At 51.8% G+C, this 13,765-nt stretch overlaps 1 protein-coding gene across 1 annotated transcript in view; it reads left to right on the top strand.

Annotated features, from left to right (window-relative positions):
- Window positions 1-11,628, top strand: part of LOC122375856 (BTB/POZ domain-containing protein 10-like) — a gene marked incomplete at its 5' end in the record, with an annotated part of 30,503 nt that extends 18,875 nt beyond the window's left edge. The window contains 2 exons of the mRNA XM_043355416.1: window positions 8,571-8,711; window positions 9,823-11,628. Coding sequence (XP_043211351.1) covers window positions 8,571-8,711; window positions 9,823-9,876 — 195 coding nt within the window. The remainder of the gene's footprint in view (window positions 1-8,570; window positions 8,712-9,822) is intronic.
- Between the last annotated feature and the right edge of the window lie 2,137 nt (window positions 11,629-13,765).

Raw genomic sequence — 13,765 nt, 5'->3', positions numbered from 1 at the left:
GAAAACGCCATCTGGTGAACTGGGCTGCTCTTCGGGGAAGGCTGTGGCGATGCCGCTTCAGTCTGAGTTACCTTAAGTATTCCCTTTAGTTCCTTTTTCCTATCTCTGATCTCTTTTACTTTGGTTTACACGTCACAAGTCATCACTTGCTGCGCCCCTATCATTTTCTAGTATTCCTCCTTCATGGAACCATGTCAGACGTTTCAAACTTTCATGGCTCAAGACAATGGTAATATTTGAATATTTTATCACAGCAGACGGCAGAGCTGTTCTTCTGTGAGAGGATTTTTGTGTCTCTAGATTCCACATTTTCCAGTGGCTAGCTCAGGGCTCCGGCGAACCCGGCAATTTCGCATGATTTACTAATGCCAGAGAAAACTCAGCGGAATCTGTCGCCTCATTTTCTTCTCCAAACGTGTCTTTACCGCTGAGATATGCAACTCCAGATGTCCAACTTTCTGAAAAGCTATCCCCGACAAAACGTTCCCTTTCTACGTATCTCACAGGTTTAACTACCAGCACCGCTCTCCTTTTCACATAATCCCCGACAACTCCTTATGACTCGCCATTAAGCGCAGTCACTCGTGTTTCATCTGACACCACCGCCGTCTCTGTTCCGGCCTCTCCATCCGGGTCTCCTCGGGTCCAGCTGTGTCCCCTCGACTGTCGGTATATCGCGCGCTCGCCCTCTCGGGCGGACCGCCATCTGCACGTGCCGCCGTCGTCAGCGCGCCGATACGGGGTCATCAGACGGTGCCGGCGGACCAATAAGGCGAACCAGGTGGCCGGAGCGGGACGCCGCTGGTGCTGGGGACACGGCCGAGAAGGGTATGGTGGGGACAGGAGAAATGCTGAGGGGACGGCCACATCCGAGAACACAGACGGGAATAGTCGGGTCTTAGAATACTTTGCTGGTGTGTGTGTGTGTGTTTTTTTTTTTTTTTTTACTGCCTTTGCTGGTTTTATTAATCATTGTCAGGGTACATAATACATATAGCATGCTTGCATAGTATCGATTATATTCGGCAGTGAGATCAGGCAGCTGAAGTATCGGTGCCATTTATTATTCGTCGCCTTTCTCACCTTAACCGTAATTTTCTGAGTGGTTAATGGTCTTGGGAAGAGAAGTGACTTTCTATGGTATGAGAAAAATTGTTCAATTTGTCCGGATACGGTTCGAGCTATTCAATAATTTCAGTTTCTATTTTGTTCCAAACACTGGTATTATGCTGTGTCTCGGGTCCTCGTGGAGGCTGTATCATCTTTCAGAGGTGGTGTGGTTTGTTTTTGCGGCCGGACTGTCGCCGTTTGTTCCGTTTTTACACACGTAATTGGATCTCGGTCGCAGCAGCGGACCGCTGTCGTTTCCCAAAGTCGCTGTTTAACGGCCGGAGAGCCACCATTGTTAGCTGCTGCTGTCCAAGTTGTGTTCTTCGCCCGAGGAACTCGACGCCGGGGGCAGTTTGTTTTCCTCTCCACGTCGGACCGCCGACCTAAAGTTGTCACCAAACTTCTTCTGCCGTCTCCGCGCCTGCTCTTCCGGTGTCAGCGTGCCGCTGTGGTTAAGAGCTTCCGTTGTTTCTGCCGAGACTGCGCCCCGATATTGAAACGGTCAATTTTACGAGCGAAGTTACTGGCTTCGCTACATAATCGCTGCCTGCTTGCTCAGCCTTGTTGAGTGTACTTGGTAGTAATTTAGTCGTAAGTCACACACTTTTCCATCGGACTCATGAATATGCATGCGTAAATTTGTCCTACTTGGAAAAGTGCCGAATGATGTTCCTCGTGTATCGTCTCTTAGAACTCCATTATTCGTGATTTGTTATTCCTTATTTTGTTTCTTATGCACACTCTAGATGACACTCCATTGCATGTTTCATCTGATTCTGCCTTTCGTGCGAGTAAGTTCCGCTGGGAAATTAAGAAAAGCATATTGAGCTCATTTGTTCCCTTTCCTCAGGGATAAGTTTGGAGTAGTACGGTGAAGCGGTGTTCGGAGAAAGGTTTAGCACCTGCTTTCCTAGTTAGCGCCGAGTGACGACTGTCGGGAGAACTTCGTTCGGCGTACTGTCCGACAGCGCTTCTCGTGCCGTAAAACGTTCGCTGCTCATTCCTTGAACACTTGGCTGGCCTTCTACACGTAGGGGTGTCTGGAGAGCCATCTCTATTCATAGAACATTGGTTTATTCGTGCGATTCACAAAGTCGGCGAAGTGAAACACCACTTCAGGGGCTGTGTTTCAGGGAATCAGGATGAGAAACACCATTGGATTCTTGGGGTTCGCTGGTGGAGCGTTAGCTGTGAAGATGAATACGAATGTTGTAGACGTGAGGTGATTTGGTTGAATGTATTTCACACATGCGTTTTTCCTAGTAAAGCAGAGCCATCATTCACTTTGGTCATGTCCTCGCTGGCCCCAATAGCCTTCAGACGGTTTCGTGTTCAACAAAAGCATCTTCCTCGTTGTTTTCGCGGAATCGATACATCTTGTTTTTACATCATCCGTGTTCGATTATCATGGGCTGCTGTTCCGGGACCATCCTCATGCCACTGTGTTTCTCCTTCCTCACTTCTTGTTTCTGGCAAAGCCGTAGCAGGAAGGTTTCTGCTTTCCGGTCCAAAGAAAGGCAGTCGGGTGCCGCTGTCACCCACCTGCGCCGATTAGAGCGACTACAGCACCGTTTTCTCATGTGGCTGGGCGCCCGGACACAGGCGAGGTGCCCTTCACTCGACTATGCATCGCTGCTTAAACTGTTCGGCTGCGAATCAGTGAGGTCACGATTCACACAGTGTGACATCAACTACATGCGCTCCGTGTTCAGTGGTCGCTTGGACTGTCCCGACATCTTGGCCATGTTTTCTCTATCGGCACCCGGCCGTCGCACGCGCCGTCCCGAGCTTTTTCATGTGCCGCGCGGAAGAGTGGACACTGTGAAGCGAGGATTTCTGATTCGTCTTCCCCAGCACGTGAACTCGCTTGTCCATAGCAGCCCCGACGCCGATTTCTTTATGCCTAGCTGCAGGCTAAGGTCGGAGATAGCCAAATTTGCTGACGACCAGGGAACATACTTAGCCTAAGGTCACTGATGTAGCTCCTCATGTAGCAATTAGCCGTTACCGGTTTTATTCTCATTGTCATTGTCTACGCTCATTTTTCGTCTTTTTTGTCTTTTTATTTCATCCACTGTCATTCTTGCTTATACCTACACTCTTTTAGGATTTCAGGCTATTGCCTGTGCTGTTTACTTTTAGGGGATTTCTCATGTCAGTATACTTTTAGCCTCGCTCATTAGCCAGGTGCCTATACTTGTGTATTCTCTTAGGCTTTTGCTCATGTCTTCTATATTCTTAGGCTGTTGCCTGTCGGTTTACTTTTAGGCTCTTGCCATCTTGTTAATTTATTTGGATTTTGATCAGTGTTATCATTCATATTTATTTCCATCCAGTGTGTGTGAGTGGTTGTTATTGTCAGTGTGCGACTGCATCCGTAAGTGGGGCTTTGCCTGTGGACGCTATGCCAATAAATAAACAAATAAACAAGAATCTCCTATATTCTCACTCCCTTCCTCTCGTCTACCGCCCTCATCAGGCCCTCACCACAACTCTGTTCGTCCGGCTCTTGTTCATTTCAGACTGTCTCTCTGCTGCATGCCGTTGCCACGCCCTTCCCTCCGCTGTCTGCCGGTCTTGCCCGCCCGTTCATCCACCCTGCCCGGCCCTGTCTCTGGCTGTCTTCCCTCCCTGCTCAGTGCTCACCCTGTGTTCGCGGCCGCGTCGGTCGTGCAGGCCCGTGCCGGGCGCCGTGCCCACCCAATCGGACACGCCGCCTGCGTGTGCGCCCGGCCGTCCGTCGGCACGTCAGCTAATTAGCAGGTGGGCCGCCGCCACTAACTAGTCGGCCCGCCGGACCGCCGAGAGGCCCCGATATCGGCTGACGCGCCCACTGCCCGCTGACGCGCCCGCTGCCCGCTGATGGCTGATGGGGTGGGGAGGGGCTGGTTGGGGCGTGGTAGGTGGTGTGAGAGGGGAGAGGTGGGCGATGAATGGACGGAGCGACCCGTACTTTCTAAATTTATATATTTGGAATGTGTGATGTTTGGAAAAGTTTACGTGGTATGCAAAATAACTAAATCCAAATAGTGTCTGCCTGGATGGACGCGTAATGACTTTTGACTTCGTTGTCAAAGCGCTCCAAAATTCCAACAAACAATATGAGCCTCTGGCATTTTAAGGGCTTGATAGACTCACTGGGTGCATTTTTCCGCTTTCTGTCAGCTCATACCACTTTTTCGCGCTGCCAATCCTATTTACGGTTCATGGTAGGAGAGGGCAAAGAGATTAATATCTAGCTGGAACATTCGACCACAATTACGCAAGTAACGCGCCGTAGAACTGATGAATGACGCTGCATGACGCACCACCATGCCATGAGTGACAGGTTTCTGCGTAACCAAACGAAATAAAGCGGATGTGTGTGGCGTCACAGCTGCCATTCGTAATACGCGTTACAGCTGTGTGCGGCTGCGCACTGCCCACTCAGAAGGAAATCCATCGGTCGAGCTCCGTCAAAAATCTCTCCGTCTGTGGTCGGACGCCACGCCACGCCAGCAGCTGGGTGAATGTTTTACGGCCTGTGAAGGCCGATCCATATCCGGAGTACTCAGAGAAGGCGGTTACTCACTGGTGGTACCGCCAGCCACGGCTGTGGACGGTCACACTCACGTCATTGATGAGCGAAATGTGCGCGTTTTGTGGAACGCCATGAGGTGCGATGTTTACCTGGATACCGTCGTAAGCTATTGGGTAGTGTCCATGGGCGCTACTCCTTATCGCTAAGTCGGCGTCACATGATATTGGCTAGCGCCGATATTCGTGCTGTCTTGTTTGTTTGTTTTTTTACCGGGCGTTTTTTGCTTGGTCAGAAAGGGAGTTTTTTACAGATCTTCCTCGACGGAAGAGGCTGGGTCGGAGCCAGACAGCCGGGGAAGGGGCGGGGTGGGCTGTAGTTCCGTTTGGTAATGGCTTGCCCTTGCTGGGAGCACAAACAACACATATTTAGACACATAAACACCGCTTCACTGGACAATGGGTCATCAAGACATGGATATCTCGTGCGATCACTAAGCCGTAAAGAACAACTGCACTGATTCCAGAAGCCTTTAGTCCATGGTCTAATGGGAAGATATTTCTCTGGCTTATTTTTCAATCACCATGAAATGCCATCCAGCAAACATTCATTCCGATTGTAGGCCTCGCGGCATGCAATTGACCAGCTTCCTACCGATTTTTTCGGTTATCTTGCGATACGTGTTTAACGATAACCTCGATGCGCTGTAGCAAGTGGACACGACAGGTGTTAGCTATCAGGCTGTCGGGTGTAACTCGGAATAGTAACCGCTGAAAAAGTACGTGAATGAAATTCTGATGTGATGGCGGATTACAGGTTTTCTTCTCATGTCACCATGTTGTGGTCACGAGTGGTGTAGTTGTGGTAGAATGACAGCCACACGCTGAGCACGTGTTCATGTTTTATGACATGTCTGGGATTTGCTGCCGATAAGATGGCATGCGTGTTACGATCAATAAACGGAATTTAATTCAGCGTTTTGATAAATCTGAATTCTGAAAGCCTAAAAAGTGGCAAATACTTTATTGCATTCAATTTACTTTAAAACTTCCATGCCAAACTCACGTATTGAACTTTAATTTCAAGTCGCAGTCAGCGAAGACAGAGATATCTACCCCCCCCCCCCCTAACCCCACCATCCCTGAGGCGCAGCGCAGTGACAGAAAGTGGCAGTGACGGTCCGCGGTCCTCACGGCTGGGCGGGCACGCTGTCGGCCGAACGACCCCGATACGCTCCCCAGCCTCATGGGGAATCTTTGCGGTCCTGTCTGAGGAAACGAGCGGTGTGAGCCAGGATGGGGACGGGTGACGGAGCTGATAGTGTCTTCTGTATCTTTAATGGTTTTCTCAATGATCACGCCCGATAAAGCGTTTTAAATACTCAACCTACGCTGCCACATCGGTAAGGTTTCTGAAATACTAAAGTACTGTTAACTGTATCATAATGCTAGTAGCGCCGTGTGTGGCGACCTGACGTCGCGCCCGCTTTGCTGGTATGACGGCAGTAATTCTCAGAAAGAGACGGCACTTAGCTGAAATCGGGTTATTCCCGTTAAGAGCACCTTCAAAGTACCTTTCTCAACGTTCAACTTATTGTCCCGATCCAGTTACTATGGAAACTAAAAGCCTTTGCAGCCGCCGGCAGTTCTGCTGAAGAAGGAACTGAAATTCGTCTGCGTTTCGTAATATAAGAGCCAGGCAACTCAATATTGGTTGGACAATATGTGTTCTAGCAGCCTTGTGGCCTTTGATGTTGTGCTATTCTTCATGTTTTTTGCACCCATTACTACATTTTTATCCTGCGCGCAATGCGTTTTCCTGTCCCCGTCTTTTTCTCGACATCCTCCTGAGACTCTCGTGACCCCGGATGGTCTCTTGGCGGCTGTGGCTGCCGAGGTCCCCCCGACAACTGTCGAGCCGTCTACGACACGTGAGCGTCATTGATTGCCGCCGTCCGCCGCCACTGCCGCCGCCGCGCCCCTGCCACCGTTAGAGATCCATCAGGGTCTCATTAGGCCGAGCGAGGCTTTGGCCAGGCGCAGCCAGGCGACGGAAGGCATCCGGCCGCGAAGTCGACCGCTCGCGCCTGGCGAGTGCCTGCTGAGGATGATACCCTGCGCGGATGAGCCGGTGGCTGATAGTCTGAGCTAGTCTGCAATGGAGGCTGATGGGTGACTGCTGGTCTGATGACTCCAGTGTGACAGTCTGGTGGGTAGCTGCGAGACAGTCTGATGGGGAACGATGTGACCGTCGGATTTTGGACGGTAGCTGACGATATTTTGACTGCGGTGAGACATTTCAACGCCAGTTATTGGCTCTCTGTCCTGCCACGGATTGTGGCTGACTGTTCGACCAAGGGCGAATATACAATTCAGCGCGGCTGGCTGTGACTACCGTCGCCGTTCTCCGCACGGATGTGATGACGGCGAAGGAGACACCGAAACCCAGACCCAATCTCACCAAGTGACGCGAATAGGATTTCTCAGCACCGGCTGAGCGCTAGTGGTCGTAAACTGGCGGTAAATGCTAAATGTTTTGCACGAATTTCCGTTCGGCCGGCCTCGCCGTTGCCAGGAATCCGTCAGTTGGCGCAAATGGCTGCCGCTGCTGTCTTGGATCCGTCGGGATATGACGTTGGTGAAGGGTGGCCTTCGAGCGTCGTCGGGTGCCAGTCATGCAAAATTTGCCGCTGGAAGATGATATTGATTTACTTGGTTTACTGTGTGCTGATCGTGGAAGGCGGTTATTTGATTTACGGCTCGTTCGGTTCAAAGGAATTCAGACTCCAACTTAAAGCGGTCAGATCCCATATTATATTCGAATAGACACAAACATTTTAAGGTGGTGCTGCAAGAGCTCGCATTTCCAATGTTAACTTCGCCTTCTACACTGTCGTCCATGTGTTCTGTGCTCGACAAGCCCCGGTTTTCACCGTCTATACCCGTCTGGAAGCCTGTTCGTGCCACGCCATGTCACCACTCCGTCGGACGGTAAAAAGATGACCGGCCCAACCGCTGAACCGTTTTTGGGCGGCGCTGGGCGCGCGTGACCGAAGCGTTCATGGCGTGTGGATCGGCGAAGGCTGACCGGCCGACTCAGGGGCAGGTGCGGCAGGTCGGGACAGAGCTAGCGAGCGGCGAACGCGGAGTGGAGGACAGCAGGCGATGGTGTATTGTTACCGAGTTTGGGGAGACGGGCATCATGCAAACAATCGACAGAGTGGGCCCATTACAGGTGCCTTGGCTGGCGTGGGTGCAGGGGCGCGGCGCACTCTGACCGAACGTTGCAGCCTGTTATTGGAGGCGGCTGCAGCGTGTATGATTGAAGGACGGAGTCGGTCCGCGGAACCCGTTATTAATATGCATGCCGCCCGCTATCGGGCGGAGGGGCAACTTTCTCCCCTTTTGCTGTGTCGTGGCCGCCGTAGGTCGAGGAGTTATGAAGCAGCACGCGATCGGTCAGCGATGACGCCGAGGAATGCGCAGTTGCAAGATAGTATAAGCCACTCTTTCTCCGTCAACATGTGTTCGTTATTAAATAGTATATGGTATGTTTTGTCTAGATGGCAATTCATGTCAGTAATTTAGGTTTTCGACCAGTAGCTATTTTCGATGTTGGTATCTTGATGGTGTATGTTGTTTTGACCCTTGTGGCGAAGTGATGACAACCGATTTTCCTGTTGTTCGGTGGGCGAAACTGTTGACCAAAAACATTCCTGTCGATCTAAAACCATGGTGCATGTACCAAAATCACCACAGCTTTGCTTTTCAAGCCATCAGCGTCCTGTTAACATGTCTGACATATGTCGTCTGACGCCTGTTGTGACAGCGCGTGCAACATGATCCGTTTTCGCTGCTGTTCGCCAACGATCCGCTCCTGACACAGCTGTTACCTACCGCCCATGATAAAAGTCTGACACCATGCTCCCTCCCTTCTGTTGCAGTGTTTCAAGTCCAAATCGGTGACGGACCTGGCAGAGGCGACGGCTGACCCTCCGATCGACCGGCCGGCAGAGGTCATTGACGGGCCACCGCGCGTCGAGCCGCCGCCGCCGCCTGCTCACGAGCCGCCCGGCGGGGAGGAGGTGAGAGACTGGACCGAGGGGTGAGAAGGGTGAGCAAGGGGCCGTCCCCCGCCGGCTCACGAGCCGCGGGTGTGGAGGAGGTGAGAGACTTACCAGAGGGGTGTCAGAGGGTGAGCAGGGGGCGCCGCCGCCGGCTCATGAGCCGCGGGTGGGGAGGAGGTGAGAAACTAGACCGAGGGAGGGATGTGAGAAGGGTGAGCAGGGGGAGGAGGTGAGAGAATCGCCTGAGGGAGGGGAGTGAGAAGGGACAGCAGGGACCGCCGCTCGGCGCGGAGGAGGCAAGTGACTCGCCCGAGGGTGGTGGGTCGATAAGAACGAGAATGGTGAGCAGAGCTCGCCGTCATAAGACGTGAGAGTCGAGTACGAGAAGGGTAAGCAGGGGTTAGTGAACTGCTTGTAGCTGGGGAATGGGAAGGGATGCCAAGTTTGTTTGAAACAGGTGTCAGTTGTGCGAATTGATGGCGTTCCATGTCCTCGGTGCTTTATGGGGAAGATAAACTTTAGTATGTGGTGGTGCTAATCCTTTTCGTCGATGCTATGTTCTTAAGTCGAAGTTGGTCCCCGTCTCCCCGACCTAACACATGGCAAAGTGTGCACTTTGCTAGTCTTATGTTTCGTCCATTGATTATTCGTACTGGCAGCCTTGCTAAACAATGTGACCTACGCAGAGGAAAGTAGAGCGTTTGGCTTCGAGTTTCGAATGTGGACAATTTGCTACCTTCGAGTCTAATCAGCAAAGTTGGTTGTTAGCCGGATTCATAGTTGAGGAAAATATGTGCTTCAATCAGAAATTCACAGCCTAGAAGAATTAGACGACCAAGACATTGTAATCCGAACAATACTTGGTGTCTCCAGTTTCCTGCAATCCGATAGTGTTCTCGAAAAGCATAGTACCGTTTAGGTAAATGTTGTTTTGTTTTGCAAGACAATAAAATAATGAACATGCTATACAATCAGTTCATATTTAGTATTCTTGAACGATCATACAACACCACTGCCATACCAATCCGTTGGATCCGTTTTATAATGCTGCCTCATGCTCGAACGGCGACACGCGCTGTATTGTGCCCAGTTCAGCTTTTTCTGACAGTCCTCCCGTCTCTGTTCACAGCTGGAGGGAGCAGTGGGCGGCGTGGACCCGGCGGCCGGTCTGGACGCTCTTTGACGCCACTGCTTCTGGTGGACCGAGCGGCGCAGCTCCCTGTGACGTACCCGCTCTCCCCGCTCATTGCCACCGCTCTCCCCGTCGCCTGCTGCCCCTCTCTCTCCGCCAGCTGTCCTCTGACGGCGTCTCAGAGCCTCTGTCTCACTCACACGGCCGCTGTCCATTCCGGCCAAGTCCTGTTCGGTTCGACGGGTTCGACGAGGTCGACTGTGTGTTTTAAAACACCAACGAACGATGAAGAAATAACAGCAGAGTGGGCTCGGATAACGACGGCGGCGGTGGAGCCTGGCCGATTCTCTAAAATTGACAGCGTGCGATTTACTACACCACCCCAGCCGAGCACGATTCTTCGGGCTGGTGCATGCTCGACCGTCGGCCAGTTCCCGGCGCGTGCTTTGCCTGCGGTTTGCAGCGGAGCGTCTATCTCGGCTCGCCGCCGCCACCGCCGCCGCCGTCTACCCTCAGAAAGTCGCTTACGAATGCAGCGCAGTTCGGTTGCCGCTATGCACGTATACTCATAATTGCCAGTTTCGGGACGGGAAGGGCGTGGGGATGGCTGGGAGCGAGCGAGGTCCATTTAATCAAACCACAGCCGAGCTGGGCTGGGCAGGACGGGTCTGATTGGCTGCCTAAAAGAATCTCGATCTAAGATTGCTCCATGCGCTGGATGGCGGAGTGCTGTGGGTCTTGCGCTCGGTGGTTTGAAGTTGTGCCTCCCCTACGTCTGATATCGCGTTCTTAGTCTGGCGACTGGTGGGGCGAAATTTTGAGTGGGTCTCCGCGAGCGGTCGGCGGCTATGAGCGTTCAGAGTGACGACAAGGTTGAGCATCATGTTGGTTCAGCGAACTGCCGGTCAAGCGGGGTACTGGTAGGGAAAGTCTGCTGAAGGATGGGGCAAACGTCTAGTGTGGTTGGTGACCAAATACGGGTGTGAAAAGGTAGAGCTAGCCCGTTAGAAGACCTTAGAAGCTGGCTGCGTGTGGGGTGAAAGAGCGCGAGTCTTTAGTGACCAAGAAATCACGTTTGCCTCTCGTCTTGGCATGTGCGTCGCACGCCGAATTAACGTTACATCCACGCACGGAGCGCGGGTAAGCGGTGATCCGACCTGCCGTTATCCTGTAATCCAGACGACTATTACATCGTTTGACTGGAAGATCGTTTAGCGGGGAGCGAGTGACGAGCTGCGTTGACGGCCTTTCCGACGCCGTCATCTCTTAGTCCTGACCTGACGGCTGTCTCACGGCGCTGGGGTTGTCTCACGGCTCTGCCTCGGGCGTTGTCTCACCGGCTGCCTCGCGGGCGCCGGCTGCCTGTCCTGCCTTGCGGCACACTGTGGTGCCCGTTGCGCGGCGGTCCTCTGTCCTGGCCCTGTGGTGCGGTCTGGGGCGTGGCGGCCGGCTCGGCGCGGTCCTCCCAGGGGTGCGGGGCGCGCCGGGGGCCCGGCCGCAGTTTTTTACTTATCTCACGGGGCGGCGCCAGTGTCGTCGGCCGGTTTTATACGGAGGGCGGTCGCTGTGGGGTGAGGTCGGTGCCCGAGTGTGGTCGGGTGTTCTAACGCACTAACTGCTGTGCATCTATCGCGAGTGGCGGCCTGTGAGCCGACACGGCCCGGGGGCAGCCGCGGCCGGCTGTCGGCCGACGCCGCGCGGTCTCTGCCAATCCAGCTGCCTAAACACACCCTGTTCTATGCGGTGGCCTCGATACATGATATATTATGTGGTATTATTTGTAATAAACTCGATACGCTTCTGGATTGGCGTTTTTCTCTGAATATTTATCATGGATAGATTGCGAATGATAAGCTAGGTCTCGTTAAGAACAAACTTCGAGCGATCATTGACAGGTTTTCACTTTCCCTAAACGGACGCAAGTGTGGCATGTGGTGTGTCGTCATCCTTAAATCCGTACCATAAAGCAGTACCGTTTAGAGCGGCGATTAGGTCACCTCCGTGACAAGTGGTCCTGCAAACGACGGTGGCTCACTCCTAAGTCTACATTCCACCACCATTGGAAAGTAAAGCATTGAACGTTCGTAATGCACTGTATGCTCGCCAACGTTTTATTCCCGAGCGGTTGGCTAAGCGGTCGCACGAATTTCAGAAGTATATGGCACGCTCGACTCAGTAATGCGATGGTCAGTTGTTGGGATAATCGTATCATTGATTTATTATGCAGCGTTGGCTAAATGCCGATTGCTGACATCATTTCCCACGAAACTCGCTTTCCATTTTTATAATGACCTGGATGATGCGCCTTGCTGCTCAGACACTGACCGTTCACACACTGTTTATTAAAGTCTTGTTCAGGCAGTGATCATATATTGTAATCGGACATAACTCTAGCTTCACTGTCGGTTAGAAACATAGAGATGCGATAAATTTGTTCATAGTGACGCTGTGTTTGCCGCCGACTGTCGTCCAAGTGTTTATCGCCCCGTTCATCTAAATTTCCACCGTTTGTTTCGTGTTTCGGGCCGACGTCGAAAAAGCCGTCTCTTGTTTATCGTTATTGGCTTGAAAGATCTAGTGTGATTCTGAAATGTTGCAGCAAGCTGTTGCACATTCGCTGGAAGCCCAGTAGAAGCTGGATAAAGCCGGAAGTGTTTCGTCATTTCATTCTTTTTCCTATGTAAGATCATGACAACTAGTTGGTTTCATGTTGCCACGTCTATTGTGATATCGTTTGGGGTGTGCCTATTGTACAGGGTGTCCCATAAGTTCGTTCTCACATTATGTTTGCATGTGAAACAGAGTACATTGCGTTTTGGTATATTTATGACCCCTCAATGTGCTCCCCATTTAATAGGCAAACACATGAATACATGCTGCGGCATGCCAACCGGCATGTTTGGCTGCATAGCAGGCTTAAAGTTAACCCAGACTGACTTGACATGCGCCGTGAGCTCCTCGAGGCTGGAACAGCGCTACGCTTCGACGAGCCTCAACTTCAGCATAACCAACAAATTTTTATGAAATTTTGATCCGATGAGGTGCCTGGCATGTGATCTTGCCACAAATGCCTGTCACAGTCTCCTTGCACCGCTTTTAAGCTTTGCTTGACCTGTGCACTGATGCACTGTCTTGCCTGAAGATGGGCCTACGACCTCCCGGATGCCATTTTCTCCTCTATAAATGTGTTCATACTCGCGGTTCGAGTTCAGCTTGAGGGCTGAAATTCCTCCTAGATGTTCTTGGAAAAGCATTCTGCTTCCCAAAACTGTTTCTGGGTTGTCACTTGTAACTTGATCAACTCCAGAACGCCTATAACCCCACAACACAGTGACCCGGGCCTTTTGCATAGGAACATAACGGGACGAAATGAAGGCCTCCTCCTTCGCCCTTATGGGATTGTTCTCGGGTTTGGACGGGTGTTTCATCTCGAACGTGGACTAGTTAGTCCAGATGACCTGGTTGATGTCATCAGCCCTCTAGTTTTGTTTAGCCTCAGGCATAACGAAACTCATGTTTAGCCATTTTAAGACGTTTTTGACTGTTTTGTGCCCTCCGGTAAGCAAAGCTTAAGTCACCTTGAGTTATGTACCCCGAAAGAACACTCTTAGACAGCTGGTAATCCATCCTGAAAAGTCTGTTTACCAACTTTCTAACCCTTTGACCTTTTTGATGGCCACTTTGGCGCCACACAGTTTTGGCCACTTGGCTCATTCCTGAGGGCTGGCTAGAAAGAGGATAAACTTGCAGTGATTGACTCCCAACAAATCATCGGCGTCACTTGCTGACTGTGCGTCCAGTTAGCGATGGATATTGGCTACAGACTGGTAGGCCTCAATCACCCTCAATCGTCACGAATGGTCACGTGCTGACTAAATACTGAGACGTACCCGTATCGGAGACCTCTGTGTTGCGGCGCTAGCCGTCTCTGTAGGAAGCG

The sequence above is a fragment of the Amphibalanus amphitrite genome, unplaced genomic scaffold, assembly GCF_019059575.1.
Source record: "Amphibalanus amphitrite isolate SeventyFive unplaced genomic scaffold, NRLGWU_Aamphi_draft 001939F_arrow, whole genome shotgun sequence".
NCBI classification, from domain to species: domain Eukaryota; kingdom Metazoa; phylum Arthropoda; class Thecostraca; order Balanomorpha; family Balanidae; genus Amphibalanus; species Amphibalanus amphitrite.
This window is presented reverse-complemented; position numbering and strand designations above follow the sequence as displayed.